General features: G+C 34.7%; 1 protein-coding gene across 1 annotated transcript in view; it reads right to left on the bottom strand.

The window, feature by feature from the left end:
* The window catches only part of LOC145683439 (uncharacterized), a 122,920-nt gene that overhangs the window by 25,453 nt on the left and 76,333 nt on the right, over positions 1 to 21,134 (bottom strand). Inside the window, exon 3 of the mRNA XM_081754772.1 lies at positions 18,180 to 18,293. Within this exon, the coding sequence (XP_081610898.1) occupies positions 18,180 to 18,293 (114 nt within the window). The remainder of the gene's footprint in view (positions 1 to 18,179; positions 18,294 to 21,134) is intronic.

The raw sequence follows: 21,134 nt of genomic DNA, 5'->3' as shown, positions 1-21,134 counted from the left end.
GACTTCTGCCTCACCTACCCTCACCTTTGGCAGGAATTTCCTTGGCTTTCATGACAGGTATCGGATGACGTTGACATATAAATAACACTGTTCAACAAATTTTGATCGAAAGTATGTGAATTCTTTGAAATTGCGATTTTTACATTCATTTAAGCATAATATGAAAGGAAATGACAATAGAAGAATTTTCTTAGCTCAGGTTGTGAAAAAAAACGCCCTTGTACAACATTAGCTGCATGTATACAAATGTATTAATATTTATAGAACATTTAAGCAAAATCCTTGTAAAAACCTACATTTCACTTTTTTTTTTATCTATTTCCCTGTGATGTGATAAGCTGGGGAGTTAAGAAGTACCCTAACCTATAGCTTTCTATACCCTTGTACTTCCTTTTTCAAAATTGCGCAAATACCAGTTTCACAGCGATACAGAAAATAAAGTAACCGTGGTCAAGTTAAACATTAACAATTCCGTAATAAAAATCAGTATTAACATCAAAACATGAAAAATATGTACAAATACCATTTTGTGCAAGAACTACACTGCAATGTAGACAAAAGTTTCAAGTGATCCCTTGTACAGAATTATGTTTATTTTATTTTGAGCGTCTTTGCTTGGCTTGCCTTTTGTAGGTTACATCTGGAGCATCCCTTGCAATAGTCCAACAGTAGTCGGCCAATATGTTAGAACTCCACTTTCCCTCATATCTCTTCTCTATGGCTGCAATATCTTCATGGAAACGCTCACCATGTTCGTCACTTACAGCTCTACAATCTTCGAGAAAGAAGTCTAGATGTGAATGAAGAAAGTGGAGTTTCAGAGACATATTGCAACCAAGATTTTCGTAGCACAATAACAACTTTGCTACCAGTTTGTAATTTGTTGCTCGGTGTCTTCCCAAGAACTGTGAACAAACACTCTTCAAGCTTTCCCACGCACCTTTCTACTCACCTTGGAGAATTTCGTCGAACTTGTGATCTTTGAATAGTTGCCTAATCTGTGGCCATATGAAAACACCCTCTTTAACTTTGGCATCACTTAATTGAGGGAATTGTCCTCTTAGGTACTTATAGGCCTCATCCTCTTAGTTCATGCACTTAAAAAAATTTTTCATAAGACCTAATTTAATATGTAGAGGGGGAAGCAAAATTCGGTTACGATCTACCAGTGGTCCATGCTGCACATTTTTCACTAACGGCTGAAGAGTTTCTCTGGTACTCCAATCACTTTTGCGGTAATGAGATCCACGATCTCTACTGTCCCATTCACATATAAAGCAACAATACTTTGTATACCCTAACTGCATACCTAGCAACAGTGCTATTACTTTAAGGTCACCACAAGTGAGCCACTGAAAATCGTAATATTTAATGGCTTGAAGTAAACGTTTCAAGTTTTCATAAGATTCCTTCATATAAACTGCGTAACCTTGTAATGTACCATTAAAGTTGAGAGTAATGGCAACTTTTTTTTACTCACCCTGTACCTAGTAATTTTTTTAAAATTCTATTTCGGTTTAATTACACAATTTATTTATTCTCTTTACTTCAAATTAAATGTAATGAATCGAAAGGTCTCATTAGTAATCATATTTTAACTGAATAATATATTTATTTATATTTTGATTAATTGTAAATCCCATTTTCGCATATACAAGTTGAATAGTTACAAGGTTTACCATTCTGACGTCATACCGAAATATAGTTCCGCCATTGAATATAAATTTTCTTAATTTCAGACCAATGTAGATTTTGGCCAGGTAACTATACCTTCCCTCACCCCTTCTCACTAGTCTATAGTTACTTTCAGATCCGGTTATATCTGGATTTCACCAAATTTGTATTTGCTTTGTAAGTTCCGCGGCTTAAAGATTTCGCCCTGATTGACGACTGTTTAGGAGCACCAAAATATGCATTTTCATTAAAGAAACAGTGGATAGTTTGTGAAATTCCGGATTTCTGTTTATTAGGACGCCATGTTGCTGCCCAGATAGGATAGATAATATAGGAGAGTGATTTTGTGATCTTTTCTAATTCAGTTAGGGATTAGGGAAATACGACCTGGTTTTGTACATTCTAGTGTATATTGTGAATGTGATTTTTTTTCAGTAATTGCATGTACTAATATTGCAACATTAATCAGCAGAATGGCAGCTTAAGCTAACAAAAAGGGACTCCTATTCCTTTTCCAAATTGAATCAGTTCTAGCAGGGGGATGGGTTAGTTATTGTTTGTATTACGGCCTTTTCCCCTCTCAGGGGAAAGGCCCCTCAATAAATTTTGTTAATGTGCCCCTAGGGCTTCAAATTCTAGTAAATATGTTCTAAATAATTGGTCAGGTCAATTGGACCTAGGGTTACCCTTCTCATTTTGCCCCCGTAAAGTTCAATAGAGCCAACTTTATATACCGACAAGGAGTAATATGTTTGAAGGCACTTGTTTTCAACATGACTATAATAAATGGTGCTTGTTTTGTTTAGTTAGTATTTATGTGTAGTATTTATAGTGGTGTGTAGTTCGTAGTTTTGTGTGAGTGTATGATTTTTACCGTAAGGACAGTGTAGTTCACTTGCGTTAATTTAATACCATTTTTCTAACTAAAAATAACTAAACCAGAGTAAATATTACAGTTCTGATTAATAAGTGCAAGTATATATTTTAGTACACAGTAGATTATTCCTTACTACAGCGCCATCGTGTCCGTTTTCGCTAATCAATTGTTTGTTGACATTACGTCAATGCATGAGTTAGTGATTTAGTTTGATTTTGGCCCTTTCTGCTTAAATTACATCCCGTGGACATGGTTTTCGGTTCGAATGAGTATACATTCATATAAAGTAGCATGAGATCTTACTGTTCTGAAAATTACAGCTTGCTATGTCAATTAGAAACCGAAATATCCACTGAAATCAAGAATGCCTATTTTCTTAATAGAAGCAAAGCCCACATGATGTTACTGTTTGTTTTAAAATGTAATATTAAATTCTCTTTTCCCGTGGCTGTAGAAAAAATCCATTGTTGCTTTAGTTCTATCAGCAAATCAGAAATAAATTCATCGTTGACAATTTAACTTTCAGTGAATACACGTATGATTTTCTTTACTGCGAAGTAAATATAATTTGGGTGCTTCGAAACAAAGAGTCCGTGGTTCGATGAATGTTATCGTGTAGTAGTTTAAGCGTGACAGATTGTGATAATTATATATTTATTAGTGCGTAATATAAATATGTGTATGGCCTGCGTGAAATGTATGAAATAGGGTGTCTGTAAAATATTACTTCGTGTGGAAATGAGTAAATAATAAATGTAACGATATAATAATAATATGATTATAATATGAAATGAATGAGATGATATGACACCTATATTTAAATGGATAGGCCTAGTGTATATTATATATTGAGAATATGAATATGTTTTACTGAAAATCTCTCGCGTTTTGACTTCTACACCAGTACATACATCCAACCGAGTTTGCTATTGGATAGTAATGTGTAGTTGGGAATTGTATGTTACTTCGCATTTAAGTACCTCATATTAACAGCCCCGGATCTTAAGCCTTTCATCAGATAGGGTAGCATAATGTGGGAATTACTTTTAAAGGTTGACAGAAATGATAATTAAGCAAAATAACTGCTATATCCTGTGATCATCGAAAAGTACAGGTTTGGTCACTTGTACCTTTAACATTCATTGACTCTCCGAGATTTCTCCCCCCCCCCCGTTGCTTACCTTATTTACTGTGCAGTGTCCATATAGCTAACAGCTCAGATCGGGCTATCCAATTAAATTAACCGCTACTAAATTAATATTTATGTCCATTGCGTACCCGGATGTCGACCCCTGACCCTCTTAAGTATTTTCGTTTCTTTTCTTAGTTTAATTAGATGATGTAAATTAACGACATCCCAGACTTTGGCATGTCTGCGCAGGGTAGCCATCGGTGATGTTTGGTCACTGAAATCACTGATCCAAAATTTAATTAATTTTATTTTTTTTATTTTGGCAAATTACTAGTTAGGGATATCTTAGCTATTACTCTAGTTTCATTACTATTCTGGACTTTCTTAGTTTGTAAGAGGTCGGATGATTTTTTTCCTTTTTGAAATTCCAAATTAAGAATCTACTCCAACCTTCCGGTGGATTTCCGGGGTCTTCAATGGCATTGACCGGATACGGTGAGTGGTGGGATTTCCCTAAAACCTTTGTCTTTCCGAATATCCCATCGAGGGCACAGACTCGTCTCGTCGTTGCAGACATTTGTTTTTCGGCTATTTATTTGGTAAGCCGAACCCCTTTTGGCATAAAAGAGAATATTTGGTTATAGTATGTTGTATACATAAATTCGACCACTTATCTTTCGTAGTTGTAGTGTTCTGTCTCCTCTCTTTTTACCTATTCTTTCTTCTACTTCTTCTCTAAAGTTTTTTTTAATTTCCAACCTCCTCCCGGTTCTGAAACTCATGAAAGCATACAATGTTCATATCACTTATTTCGATCGTATGTACTAACTGAGACATCGAGGGATACAATTCGTGGAGGTATTTTCGGTATTTCAGAACAACTTAATACTGTTTTTCACGATACTCAATCCACCATGGGAGGGACTGACGAGAAGGTACAATACGATTTCAGATTCCCAGAAACTTAATTGTTGTTCATCGATCGTACAAATTATATCCATTGATTACTGATTTCTGGTTTTCTTTCTATTGATTGGTTATATGGTGTGTATTAGTAGTTTGGGCCCACTAGTTTCAAATAGCCTTGATTTTTTTCTTTCTCTGTATATACATCTATATATACAGGGTGACCGCGTGACTATGTTACAAAATTTAAGGGATGATTCCTGACACGGAAACAAGAAAAAAAGTTCAAATAAACTTTTGTCCAACGTACATAATTTCGGAGCTACAAGGTGCCGAAAGCGTGGGAAAATGACATTCAAAGCTCTATAGCTCGACTATGGTGAATGATAGAGCTAATGCGGCATGGTCACGTCAAAGACACCGAAGCTGCTGTATTCAAAAATGCTTAGGTCGAGATCGTGCAATTCGTGCACAACGGATTCCCCAAAGGAGCGTAGGGATTCCCAGATAATCTGTCAAGAACGATGGGTCGAAAAGGATACGGATGAATAGCTGTCCCAACTGCTGGCAATAATGCGTCTGTACTAAGTCGATATCTCGCACAAGCACAAAATGGCGAACAGTTTTATACGCGCCATGTGTGGTTGCATAACGCGCACTAAATAAGAGTGGGAAAATATGAAAGGAAAATGTGAATAAATTGGTACAAATGGTAAATACATGATAGTACACTGTCCTGTTCATTGTACGTATAGACGCGTTTAATAAAGGGAATAATCATGAAACGTACTAAAATGTTGTACAAACATCACACTAACATTGTTTTCTTCCATGTATTGTTGTCATTGAAATCAAATAAACAAAACTGAACAAAACAACCATAATGCAAAAGAGGTTGTTTTCTAAAAACAAAAGTCAGAAGAATGGGAATAATGTCTTTAATCAACATTTTACAGCAGGATTGAATGCAGCCAAGAACATCATCAATTACCTGTAAACGAGACAAATATCCCAATTATCCTACAATAGGTGATGGACATGGCGTCCCTCTACTTCAACACAGGCGTTACAGCGTCGCAGTAAGTTCTGACGCATCCTCTGTAACAACCCAGGGCTGTTCTTATAGTATCACAGGCAGCGAGTATTCGTGCTAATAGTTCTTCTGCGTTGTCTATATGCGTTTCATATTCAAGTGTTTTGACATGACCCCACAAGAAAAAAATCAAGTGGAGCAAATCTGGGGAACGTGCAGGCCAATTATAAGGACCGCCTCTTCCAATCCATCTGTCACGAAACGTTTGATTCAAATACTGTCGAGCACTAGCTGAAAAGTGGGCTGGGGCGCCATCATGTTGAAACCACATACGTTGATGAACACCGAGAGGGACATCCTCTAATAACTCTGGAAGTATGTCTCGCAGGAATCTCGTATACACTGGTGCAGTTAATCGTGGTGGTAGTAAATGTGGACCTATTATCTGATCACTGATAATACCCGCCTACATATTTATGGGCCCGCCAGAGAACACAATCGGTCTTGGTGGCCCCTTTCCACAATTGCATAAGGATTTTCGTCTGCCCATACATGACTATTGTGACTATTAAATATCCCGTCTTTCGTAAAACAAGCTTTGTCGGTGAAAAGCACGTAGGAAGCAAACTGCGGATCAATTACAGAGCGTTGGATAAACCACTCACAAAACCGAACGCGAGGTTGAAAGTCAGTTGGACGTAAGGCCTGAACCCTCTGCGGATGATAGGGTTGTAACTGTTGCTCGTGTACTACTTTCCAAACAGTATCTTGTGCTACAGTACCCTTTCACGTACTACTTTCTGGGTACTTACTGTTGGGTCTTGGGCGAAACGATCAAGTACTTGTTCTTCAAAGTCCGGAGTCCTTGTGGTTCTTCGTCTTCCTTGGTCGTAGTATTGAGGTTGTAAATTCCCCGTGTCTCGTAAGCGTTGAAAAAGTCTGGCAAACATAGTATGGGCTGGATGTCTTCTTTGTGGATACTTCAGTCGATATAACCTATCAGCACCTCGACTGTTGCCATTTGCTTGACCGTATACAAATATCATGTCCGCAAGTTCTGCTATCGAATACTCCATTTGATCTCACATTCGAACAAGCAAAGCACAAACTGCACTAAGGAACTCGTATGCTACGAACAAACCACATGAAGAATGGCCTTCCACCTTCCACAACGCCTTCTAGTAGGGTTGTCTTATACTTTCCTTACCTTCGATTGTTTTCTACGACAGAAGGAAGAACAAAGGCTCGTGATCGAACCTGCAAACTGTGGCGTACTTCAGGTGATAACACCGTCTTCGAAAACAAAATATCTTCTAAACGATAACAATATGACGACATGTTAAGCATTCTAGACAAAATCTCGGAATCAGTCCTGGAAAACATCGGAAGCAGCGACTAAAACAAACATCCTGATAAATTGTTTGTCCTTGTTCTTTTTCAATGTTCGGGTAACGAACATTACGGCTAATGATAAGAAACGGTTATTTTACTCTTGTTCTCTGGCAGTGGTCACATTAACATGGGATGGCGGAAAAATCCCCCTCTCGTAAGAAGTATCCTCGGCTCGTATCATCAAATAAAATAAGATTTCTGCCTGAAAAAAAAAAAAAACACCCATATCGCCCGGTTTTTCCCCTTAGTTTTACTTGCTTTCAATGACAAAACTACATGGAAGAAAACAATGTTAGTGTGATGTTTGTACAACATTTTAGTACGTTTCATAATTATTCCCTTTATTAAACGCGTCTATACGTACAATGAATAGGACAGTGTACTATCATGTATTTACCATTTGTACCAATTTATTCACATTTTCCTTTCATATTTTCCCACTCTTATTTAGTGCGCGTTATGCAACCACACATGGCGCGTATAAAACTGTTCGCCATTTTGTGCTTGTGCGAGATATCGACTTAGTACAGACGCATTATTGCCAGCAGTTGGGACAGCTATTCATCCGTATCCTTTTCGACCCATCGTTCTTGACAGATTATCTGGGAATCCCTACGCTCCTTTGGGGAATCCGTTGTGCACGAATTGCACGATCTCGACCTAAGCATTTTTGAATACAGCAGCTTCGGTGTCTTTGACGTGACCATGCCGCATTAGCTCTATCATTCACCATAGTCGAGCTATAGAGCTTTGAATGTCATTTTCCCACGCTTTCGGCACCTTGTAGCTCCGAAATTATGTACGTTGGACAAAAGTTTATTTGAACTTTTTTTCTTGTTTCCGTGTCAGAAATCATCCCTTAAATTTTGTAACATAGTCACGCGGTCACCCTGTATAAGCGAATATGTATGTAAGGGCTCGATATTTACCCTGGTTGTTTTAGGTTGCCATAGATTTTGACACCCGATATTTGACCAGCTATTTTTGTTTGTAAAATATTGCCGCGTAATTTGTGATAAATGACACCTTATTGATTTTTTAGTAATGTTCGTAACTATTAAAGTTTAATACTATGTTAAATGTTGCATGTAAATAGAACAAGTAGCAGGTCGTAAGAAAAAAATAAAAAATAAAACCTAATCCGTATCTAAAGTTATTCTGTAAAACAATAGTGAAATCAGTAAACTACGAAACAGTGCGCCCCAAATCCTTCCCCTACGATCGGAAACCTAACTATTTGTCGTTCGTCAGTTCAGTGACTAAAATCTCTTGACTCCACGAGCTATACTAGAAATAAAAATTCAGTGATCTTAATTTGAACTGATTTTGGTTAATAATTTAGTAATGTGAATACAGGACCTAGATAGGTCCAAAGACCTAACTCCATTGAGATATCATATTGTATTATGGAAATATGTTCCCAATGTCTGTGACTGGATCCGATAATATTTTTTTAATCTTAATAAATTTTGAAATTTTATACCAAGTGCGTCAAGTGACGAAATGAAAATTATATATAATATGAAGAAACTATTTTTTTTGTCGGTAGTTAAGATAAACGATTAAATACTCTCATGGACACCAATCACAGTGTATAAAGAGAGTTGATAAAGGAGTTATTATCCACGTGAGAAAAGGACTCATAAAATTGTCGAAATTTCTCCTCTTGGGATAGAGACTCAATAAAAGTGCTACCAAAGTTTTTTTAATAAGTAACCAATTTATTCTTCATTCGCATTGATATGTACTCGTTTTGTACTGAATGTCAAATATGTTCAATGTTAACCCTTTTTTCTTTCTCTCTCTCCTTCTTTCGTTTTGTCGATTTTTTTAACGTAATCCAACTTTTAAATGTATCAACAAAGAGAAATGTGTTATTCGATATAGTTGAAAGTAACTGATTTCTGTGCATGCTTATGAAACATATTTTTTTCTAAATTCATGTATCAAACTTTTCCTGTTATGTCAAACTAAGTTTTATTTTCTTGAAATGTAATAAATTTCTATAGAAATGTAGTTAGGTTAGTTTAATTCAACTAAATGCAACCTGAAGTATACATTGTCCTGTATGAATGTGAATGTGAGTGAAATGTGGGTTTAGTATTAAGTGCACCAATTCTTTTGACATATATGTGTGACTTACTATAATTAATGGTAGTGGGCAATTGAAGTCGTTGAAAGTCAATACTAACTTAATTTAAGTTGGCTCTATAAAGGAAGCAAAAAGGACCGAAGTAGCCTGAACGAATGATCATCATAGGAGAACTGTGAAAGTCAAAATCTTCGACAAACATATGTATTACTTTGATTTTTTTTATTCTTCTCTGTGGTCAATTCTAGTATGCCGTCCACTTCATCGTTTATACTTCAAGTACTGGATACTCGTCAAGAATTTTGGAAATATTTAATAAACTGTTAAATTAAACTTTCTCATCTATCTCAGAGCTAGATTGGGATCATTCTGTAGTTGGGGTTGCATGGATCTAGGTCTGGGAGGTATGGGTTAACATGTGTCTACCTTTGATCACCTTAATACCAAATATTCAACCAATAGCTACCGGAAATGATCCCAATTCGATAATTATTTACTTTCCTTTACCATATTTCTCAAAAATATCCAGTAACAGTTTCCCTTTTCTCATCTTCTTACTTCCTCTGTCTTTTCTCTTCCTATCCCAACTTTCTCTTCTCTTCTTTATTTCTTCTTATATTTTAATAAAACTGAAAAGGGGGTCGTGACTTGGAATTCCATATATAATAAACACGGTCATGTATTTATTTTATTTTTTTTCTTCGGAAGTCCGATATAAAAGTCTTTCATTTTGATTGAACCTTGTAGGTTCGAAAGTAAGAAATGAATTATATATATATATATATATATATATATATATATATATATATATATATATATATATATATATATATATAATTAGACATAAGCTGATAGTTTCATGAATATCCCCCCACCAGGGGTGAAGGGTTCCCAATTACGACTTATCCCATGCATCTCATTTGCACAATACAGGGTTTCCCAACCTTCTTTTGTTACGGAGCTTCCTTTTTCCTTTTCTTTTATTTCCCGTTTCAACCTACAGGAATTGAAGGAAGTTCATTTCCAATATATAAAAGCACTGCCTTTAAACTCACCTTGGACAAATCTATAAAGAGCCTCCACTCCGTAGGTTCGTAATTAATTTTAAGTGCCCTCATGAGACCATTTACATCTGTACATGCCACAAGTGTGTCTTCCATAGTAAAAAATGAAGTGAACATCTTCTCCCTATTCCGATACACTGAAATATTTACTTTTTCCTGCAATAAATTCCATTGCTTTAAGCGTGACGCTAAAATTTCGGCTTTGCTTTTCGAGAGGTCCAAGTCTCTGATTAGATCACTTAGTTGCTCTTGAGTAAATCTATGTGGTTCACAGGGAGGTAGGTTCTTCTACAACAAACGTAGGGTCCTTCGAAGTACTTGATTCAATTAGAAAAAAGATCGTATTCTTTAGGTGGGTCAGGAACAGGTAGTCCTTCTCCATGTGGAACAGGGCGCATTGAGAAGGAATGTTAGGATAGATCAAGGCCCGCTTCTTCTTCGTGGAAATTCCCTTCTTGACGGAAGGAACCATACAAAAATAACAGTCTCTGATGTGGTCGCTTGGCTCCCTCCAAATCATGGGCACTGCAAAAGGCATTGAGCGCCCCTTCCCATTAATCCAATTTCTTAGATTGCTGGCACAAGTGTTACACACAATGTGGGGTGCCCAGGATTTATCTCGGTCTCCAATTTTACAACCAAAGTAATATTGATAGGCTTTTCTTATTAGTGGTGTTATAGTCTGCTTTTGTGAGGAAAATGTCACTTCCCCACACACGTAGCAGAAGCTATCCGCACTGTTTACACAATTTCGCGGCATTTTTGTTTATTGAAATCCTCAAAATGTCACTTGAAATAGTTCCGACAACTATTTAAAAATATACATTCGAAATACCAGTATTTTTGCGTACTTGTAGTTGTATTTTTATGTCCGGCACTACACAAACGTCACACCCAAAACGCTGATAACTGCACTAAACCTGTCTTTTCTAACAATAGCAGAACACTACTGAGATAAGGAACACAATGAAACCAAGCGTTCATATAGTTTCTCCAGTGTTGCCGGATCAGTGTAACATTTTACCCCAAACGAAGCGAATATATTTATTTTTAAAGCATTATTATTAGACATGCCTGTAAAACGAAAAGTAGAGCTAATATTCGAAAATAACTTTCAAATTCGTGATCAGCACTACAAAATCAATAAGAATTAGCTGATTTTGTTCAATTTACATTTTCGTTGTTGAACAGTGTAATGAACAAATAACAGTGAATATTTATATATGAGAACATTTATCATATAGAGACAAATAATAATCAATTGATCATACGTACATTCCACTTACCACCCATAAAAATCTGAGCAACGTCACATATAACGGTTGGCTAAGCTGAAATTGGAGTACAATTAATGTTAGAAATTTCCCTGACTTTCCCTGATTTCCAGTCTTTTCCCCTGAGTTTCCCTGACCTGCACCATTTTTCCTGAGGTTTCCCTGACTTCTTTGACCAGTAGGAGGAACCCTGTAATGATGTATGTGTTTGGTGTGAACAGAACAACAATTAACTGCCAACATATTTTTACATTGACAGTGCTTACATTAGGATTTGTTCTGACCTTGGAATAATACACAATCAAATGTGACGTTCATGCTTCATATTATGGGTATCAACATAGAATATTCCGAAACCGGTCGAAGTCACCTCATTTTACGGTACTCAATACTGAACAACAGACTGTATATACAGACATATTTCTCCATAGACCATAAATTTCTTATTACTATTACTTAACATAAATCTGTCTCCGCTGTGTAATTTCAAATAGAAAATACAGAGCAAACCTTCGACAAGCAACTATAAGTAAGGCTACCTTAATACTACCTTAATAAAGTTACCTTAAGGCTAAAAATTGATATACCTTAATACTCTCCTTTAGGGCTTCTATTTTCTCACTGTTTGTGAATGAATACTCGGTGAAAATCAAATACTAGAACATTCTACTATATGCTAATGACGTAAAATTATTTCAACAGTAAATAATGAATGACAATTCCTACTAGAGAAAGATCTGGATACTGTTAATATATGATGCAGAAACAACATTTAAAAGTAAATAAATATATGTCTTATTTTAACGAAACACTATGTTATCAAACACATAACAATTGTTGTAACCCTACAGAAAGCTGAAGAAATTACCGGTTTAGGTACCACATTTGTTAGACTTACAGCATTTTGCAACCACATGAATGCTATTGTACAAAGAACAAGAACTTGATGAGCTATAAGTTTCACATTTAAAATAATTGTCTGGTTTAAAAACAGCACTTGTAAGGCCGAGATTAGAATTTAGTTCAATTAACTCGAAGAGCATTTCCGCGACATTGATAAACGAAGTTACTCAGTAAAGAAAAGTTCCGTTAGATTACTATGGCATGATATGAATAAAGACTTCTTGACACATTTATAAATCCCGGAAAATAATTTAAGGACAAGAGGAAAATTATTATTTTTAAATAATAATAATGATAATAATAATAATCAAAAGTATTTAACATACATCCATACATACTGCGTACATAATATAAGTACGAACATACAATACTAGAAATCAATCAATAGTGGTTCCATTGAACCCCGCATTCTAGTTTTTATCCCAAAACTAAAATCATAATAGTTTACGATGTCTGATAAATAGTGATGTGAGGCGGAAAATTTTCCGCGGAAAATTTTCCATTTCGGAAAATTTTCCGCTATATTTTTCCGGAAAATTTTCCGTTCTAAAAAAATCAGTAATCAAGTAACAATTCCTCAGCAGTCATGAAATTGATTGAATTCATCTATAGAAATGTTAAAAACTGAAAGATCGTTTAAAGAATCTGAAAATTTTCATGGCTCAGACAATTTTCAGTACTATGTAGGAACAAGTTAAACAATTTTTCATGAATCGAAATATTTTCTGCCTTATATGGAAAAATTGAAGAATTTTTTATGAGTCGGAAAGTTTTCATCATTTCGAAGCAAGAAGTAAAACAACTTTTTGTGAATCGGAAAGTTTTATTGCTCTGTATAAACAAGTGAGAGGAATTTTCATAGATCGGAAAATTTTCATCACGATGTAGAAACAAGTGGAAAAAACTTTTCATAAGCCGGCCAATTTTGGAATGTATAGTGATGTTAGGTGGAAAATTTTCCACTATATTTAACTGCACATAGAGCTACAAAATTGAATTTCAGTAGAGGAAAGTTAGTCAGCAACAAATTATAATTTTCCAATTAGCCTTCGGGAACCGGAAAATTTTGTATTTCAAGTGGGGAAATAAAATTTTACACAGTGTTTCTCTCTCTATAGAAGAAAATTTTTCACCTCACATCACGGTTAAACAACGATGTAGGAATAAGTGAACTATTCTTTTACGAATCGGAAAATTTTCCGTTTCAAAATTTTCCGGAAAATTTTAATCACTCTACAGGACAGACAATTTTTCGATTCATGGAAAATTGTTCTACTTGTTCCTACATAGTACTGAAAATTATCTAAACCATGAAAATTTTCAGATTCTTTAAACGATCTTTCACTTTTTAACATTTCCATATATTAATTCAATCAATTTTATGAATACTGACGAATTGTTACTTGATCATTGATATTTGTAAGGAACGGAAAAATTTCCGGAAAAATATAGAAGAAAATTCTCCACCTCACATCACGGCTAAACAATGATGTAGGAATAAGTGGAATATATTTTTATGAATAGGAAAATTTTCCGGAAAATTTTCATCACTGTACAGGACAGACAACTTTTCGATTAATGAAAAATTGTTCCACTAGTTCCTACATCGTACTGAAAATTGTCTAAGCCATGAAAATTTTCAGATTCTTTAAACGATCTTTCACTTTTTAACATTTCTATATATGAATTCAATCAATTTTATGAATACTGACGAATTGTTACTTAATCACTGATATTTGTTAAGAACGGCAAATTTTCCGGAAAAATATAGAAGAGAAAATTTCCACCTCACATCTCAACTAAACAACGATGTAGGAATAAGTGGAATATATTTTTATGAATAGGAAAATTTTCCGGAAAATTTTCATCACTGTACAGGACAGACAACTTTTCGATTAATGAAAAATTGTTCCACTAGTTCCTACATCGTACTGAAAATTGTCTAAGCCATGAAAATTTTCAGATTCTTTAAACGATCTTTCACTTTTTAACATTTCTATATATGAATTCAATCAATTTTATGAATACTGACGAATTGTTACTTAATCACTGATATTTGTTAAGAACGGCAAATTTTCCGGAAAAATATAGAAGAAAAATTTCCACCTCACATCTTAACTAGACAACGATGTAGGAATAAGTGGAGTATGTTTTTATGAATCGGAAAACTATCCGGAAAATTTTCATTGTACAGGACAAACAATTTTTCGATTCATGGAAAATTGTTCCACTGGTTCTTACATCGTACTGAAAATTGTCTGAGCCATGAAGATTTTCAGATTCTTTCAACGATCTTACACTTTTTAACGTTTCTATATATGAATTCAATCAATTTTATGAATACTGACGAATTGTTACTTAATCACTGATATTTGTTAAGAACGGAAAATTTTCCGGAAAAATATAGAAGAAAATTTTCCACCTCACATCTCGACTAAACAACGATGTAGGAATAAGTGAAATATGTTTTTATGAATCGGAAAATTTTCCGTTTCAAAATTTTCCGGAAAATTTTCATCACTGCTGATAAATAACCTAAGACATAAATTTCACACATTGACTACCATTGTTTCTGATACTACTGAGAAGGTCTTCAACTTATGAGGCTCCGACATATTGTATCTTAACACTACAACAAAGACGATAATAGAATAATTTATTATTACTACTATTATTATATTGGAATAAATATAATGAAGCTTACACGGAGGGTTACACAAACTATAGCTATCTATATATTATATTAATATATAAATAATGAACTGGCATATTTTTGTCATTAGGCTGTTTGTGGCACAGAATTAAACATTACATTTATCAGTGGCGTTTTCTCGGTGTTACCGCGTTTACCGGCGGTAAACAAATAAGCGGAGCAAAATTTATTGTTTTAATTTTGGCTCATTCCAAGTACAAATAAAAATGTCTTGTAGGTTTAACTATATGTCTTCACTGCGCTCCAGTACGAGATTGAAACAGCAGCAACACCTAGCGGATACAAGTATTATGTTTTGAAACAGTATGATGGATCGGATTCAATATTTGTAATACGAATGAATAGACTTCCCAGATTTGTGAAACTCCAAACCGGGACATCGTTAATGCCAATATTTTATCAGAAATTCTCGTGAGAAATTATCAACAAGACACATGCACATTGAAAATTCATTGTGCACGTTTTTAAAAATTTGAATATAAGATTTATTACTACACACCATTCAGAATTCAAACAAGTTTACACTGCATAAATTTTAGTATGCACAAAGACAGTGTTTTGATTTGTAGCACCAAATAATAATAATAATAATAATAATAATAATAATAATAATAATAATAATAATAATAATAATAATAATAATAATAATAATACAGAAATCAGTTTGAGGTATTTTAGCCCTAATATTTGCTGCTCAGTAGTCAAATTTCGTGTTCTAACTTCTCAAGCAGTTCAATTTCCCTCAAGGTTTGTTTCTACTGAAATATATACATATAAAGAAATTAGCAAGACAAAATTTAACAACTAACTAGTTTAACATCCGCAAAACGAGGAGGAAAGGAAGAACTACTATATATTCAGACTTATATTTTCCATTTCATTTCATTCTCAAAAAGCATATATTGTTTTATTAAAGATTTCACTGCAAGTTATTGCAATGTTCATTTTGCAGAACATTAGTCCTGTCACTGTTGTTTTTTCCATTAAATTTCTCTAATGAAAAAGAGCTAGAAGTTAAATAATTTGGCAACTAGAAACTAAATTTCTCCATCTGGCCGGGACTAAACACGAAACCGGCTGGGATGACCCCCTCAAAACCGGGGCTGTACCGATCAAATCGAGACGTGTGGCAAACTTATGAATGAACTGAACAAATTTGGTTTTAATCCATTCGCTTTCAGGAAAGTTACTGTATCCACTGTATACAAGAAATAGATTCTACTATTCTACAAAAAATAGAATATCTTGAGATCTCCACAATTATATTAAAAATCCCACACAATCTTATTACAAAGCAGAAATTATAAGGGGGTCGCTTTCAAGAGGGAGTGATAGAATGGGGGTCGTGATAGGAATTGGGTTAGAAACCACTGCTCTAAACAAAGTAAATAATTATATGAATTTTAGCACATGTTATTGTATTAATGAAAATATGTTTTCTGTAATACCTATTTTGATAGCTGCAAAATTTACAATTAACATGTAAAATAAAGAAAAGATGTAAAATAAATACAACAATCAAATTGTTTTTCATACGATAACTCACTCGTGTTTTGTTTCTATACTACTCTTGGTTCCTTCTTGAAGATTCTCTTTCTCCAAAGCAGAGCGAGTGCAGGCGGAATGGTCAAGGTGCGAACAGGGATGAATTCAGGGGGTAGCCCTGGGGAATCTCCACTCCCCGAAGAAAATTCATTTCCCCCCGGAGAAACTCCCAAAATTTCCGTCACCAAATGTAGAAATTATTTCACCCAATTATTTGCTTTTCTTTCCGTGCACGATCAGATGAAATCCGATCTCTCAATATACATATAAATGACGCAGGCCCATTCTATATAAATATTAAACATGTAACATCTAAGATAGAATACCAAATAGTCAATAAAACCTGTATTTCTTAACGCTATGACCGAGTTTGGCAGAACATGAAATTGTCAACTGTTGAAGAAAGGTTTGTATTTTAGTAGGTACTATACTCTCGCCTTATATTATATATTAGTAGGTAGCACTAGCACAGATTGAGATAGGAAAGGAAAGATAGGGAAGATCTTTCGATCATTTCATATGATCTCTGATGTCAGCAGACTTCAGTTCTTGAAAGTGTACAGTTCTTGCATTATTTGAAATAGAGCGCCTAAATCCCATTTGTCGCATCGGAAGTAACAGACGTAAATGTGTTTTACGATTGTTAAAGTAAATACAACTTTCTTTAACTAAAAATAGGGCTAAGTCAGTTAAAGGGTGAGATTCAGAGGGCGTCATTTAGAGGGACCAGGGAGGAACAGTTATCCCTCCTGGGTTAGATATTTATTTAGAATTGATCAATATAATAGTAGTATATAAGTGAAAGATTGCTATTGAAGGTGACGAAGATCCTGCTGTGCCGTGCCATGGGGGAGGGGCAAGCGGGGCGACGGCCCCGGACACCGAAGTAAGGAACGCAAAATTCGGGAGGGAAATAGAAAAGAAAAGAAGGAAAGAAAAGAGAGAGGAATGAAACATGTGCACATATATAAAATGAAAGGAAAAAAGTAATAAAAAGTGCTCAAAATCAAGGAAAAGCAGGGTTTACTTTTTAAAATTTTCTCACCTTTCGCGGCTGGTCTGTCGACCTCACTCATATGTACAGGGGTGCCGTCGTATACTCTCGCCCCAAGCGCTGATTTTCCACAACACGGCACTAATCCTACTGAAGATTTCGTAAACTAAACTGTTGATGTTAATGCAATGAAGAAACCAAGGCTAATATGCTTGATTTAGAATCAAAAGTGAGAGAAAGAATGATAACTTTTTGTGAAGATATTCCTATATATGTTTCTTTTAGGACAAAAAATATTTGAGTTAATTTAAATCTTTAAAAACTTCTACATTAGTAACAAACAGTAACTACTGAATATAGGAAATAATAACAAAAATAACTACTGTAAATAGCAGTAAAAGTTTAGTCTACTTAAAATGCTCAGAAATATGGAAAATAGTGAGAAGCAATGTTGTACAGTTAACATATTATCCTCTACAACCTACGGTAAACATTAATATATTTTCAGGATACGCCACTGGTATTTATTTTTAGTGCAGAGTTTGATGCGTATAATTTTAATAATAGAATGAGAACAAACCTCCATGTTCCAGCAATATTCTACAGATGCTCAAACTATTAATCTGTACTGCTTCATGAAGTGGTATTTCTCCTGTATCCTTCATTGCAAATAGATCAACTTTCTGATTCGGATCTGAAAGAATAAATCAACAGTAAATCAGGTACATATTCTATTGTATAAGGTACTTTACACTTTAGAATTTGATGTATACAATAACCAATTTACAGGCTAATTATCTAAATTCAATACTGTACACTTCTCCGTATGTAACTAAAATTATAGATTGAAATTTACACTGGGACGTTGATGATGCTTCCATAGTTAAAATATATTTCAGTAAAAGAAATTAAAAAAGTTGACATTCAATTCTTATAAAGAATAGTGAGGAACAATTTAGCATACTCGGGTCTCGATTAATGCATCTGGAGGCCCGAGGCTAGAAAAATATGTGACCCCTGCTGACTTCACCTAATACATTTCTGTGAAAGTACAGTAGAAAGTTAAGGAAATATGTTTCAAATTTTTGGCTATATTTTATTTTATGATGATGATTATATCTTTATGATTCTTTTTAGATACTCAGTTGAGATTTTGATCAGAGTGGAGGCCCATGTCCACCTGGAGGTCCGGGACTATAGGCTCCCTAGGAGCCTCACTTAATCCGGTCCTGAGCATATTAAATTAATTTGTATTTATGAAATAATGAAACAAGCAAGAGAAATAATATTTTCAGTTGATTTATGTTAAAATTTCGTATTTCTGAAGTAATAATACAAGAGATTTTCAATTAACACGTCACTTTTTTTTTGTATGTATGTAAATGTGGAGAGATGAAAAACTATAAGAACTACAACTACAGGTGTGTAAAACATGAAAAGAAACGTTAACCAGGCGTCTTCGGGGATTTGTATCATGAAAAGAATTCATTTCCATGAAAAATTATGCCATACGCAAATATCAGTAAATTAATAATTAGCTATAGAAGAAAAACAGAGAGAAAAGTTAAAGCTATATTATAGGAAACAGGAGAAGAAATGAGAAAGTGGCCCAAGATATTCAAGGAACATACGTGGTAAGTCAAAAAATAAATTTCCCCTGGCGCTATGAACAGAGGTGTGTTATCATAAACACTATACTTTTAAAATAAAGATCAATGCTTACTTTTTTTTTTTTTTTTCCACGAAGAACCAAGTGCGTTGATATACATCTGATTTGTTATAAAGCTATACAAACTTTAAACTTGCATATGGAAAATAAAAAAAGAAAGAAAGAAGAAAAGGAAAATAGAAAGATAATTTATTTTTCGTGATTCCCCATGTAGCTCTAGAGTGTTATAATTTTTAATTCTAATTAATTGCTGATTTATTTACAAAGTATGTCATGGGTATTGAATCTGTGTGACAGTACACAAGCCAAGGTGAGACTATTAGTTTTTTCTAAACTTTTCTGTCCAATCACTAATCAGCTGCAGCAGATCGTATACATTTACAAAATTTCTGGTTTCCTTTATACATGTCTAAATCCCACTTATAATTTTCTGATGACAACTACATTTACTTGTATTATCACTATTATTTTACTGATTAAAGAAACCACTTCGAAAGTAGTATGTTGCTTACAGGAAACTACAACCATGCGGAGGAATTACGGACGGGCGAAATCTAAGTCTCTTGGCGTACACACAGCAAGTTAGCAAATTCCTTGTAAAATACACTTTACAGGGCCTATGTGAGATCCCATAATTGAAACATACTTCAGCAAATACCTATATGTCTGTAGACATAACCAGAAAAAAAATTGAAGTCAATGCCAAGTTTTTTCATGAATTTATGACTACACCGTTTATTGTTATTAGTGTACCGTACTTTGCACTAAACATCTGTAATAACAATAATTCTGAAGGAGCTGCAGAAGATTCTTTATAATGCTAAGAAGCTACTCACCCGATATGTCTTGTTAAAAAAATACAGGATATTTGAAAAAGAACTCCCTGGTTTTAAGTATAAATTTAATTGGGAAATGAATGAAAACTTACATCAATGAGTACATATCATGAAAGAGAATTCCTTTAAGTTTTGTTTAATGTTAGTAAACTTCAATGTGGGATCCATTTGTGGCCTTGCACACGTCTAAACGATATTCCACTTCTCGCCACGTATTCACTAACATTTCAGGTGTAACTGTCCCAACCGCCGCGACGATTCTTTCCCATAAATGATTGATGTCTCTGCTAATTGTAGACTACGTCTGGCCAATGACTTCTTCGGGTTCCGAACACAAGAAACACGGATCTGTTCAACAACATCTTCAGAAGTTCTTGGTCTACCTGGTGATTTTGCTTTTAAAACACTACCGGTTTCCTTGAAAGACTTTAGCCAATGACGGATAGTTTTTGCTCTAGGTGGTTCACCACTATACTGACGACTAAAATTACGTTGCACTGTTATAACAGACCCAGTTTTCACAAGCCAAATAACGCACTGCGCTTTCTGTTGCGGAGTACACATTGTTTCTGAGTTGCTCTGCACTGCACGCCTGCCTTGACTTAACTGAGGAAACAGGAAAAAAAAAAAAAAAAAAAAAAACAGCACTGGTGCCGTCTCAAGGTCAAGCAGACCTGGCAACTCCAGGAGAGCCAAACTTGGAGAGTTGATGAATCAAACACCACAAACTAGAATAGTGTATATCACTTTGTACAGATTCTAGGTCACATTAAAACTAGGGAGTTCTTTTTTAAACACACTGTATATATAGATAATAATTAGATCCCATTTTTTAGCGCATGTTGGTAAATTTCACATTATTCCTATTAAACCATCCTCATGTTTAGTGTTGTATAAAGAGTCAACTCGTTTTGTTGGTCACTTAGCTTCAAAATTAAAACCTACGTAGTGGTTCCGAATTATATACCTCTAAAGCAGTGTTGGGCAAATTTCAATTGAATTAACAATTAACAATTAAATTTACAGATTA

Source organism: Thermobia domestica, chromosome 4 (assembly GCF_964235325.1).
Source record: "Thermobia domestica chromosome 4, izTheDome1.hap1.1, whole genome shotgun sequence".
NCBI lineage: Eukaryota > Metazoa > Arthropoda > Insecta > Zygentoma > Lepismatidae > Thermobia > Thermobia domestica.
This window is presented reverse-complemented; position numbering and strand designations above follow the sequence as displayed.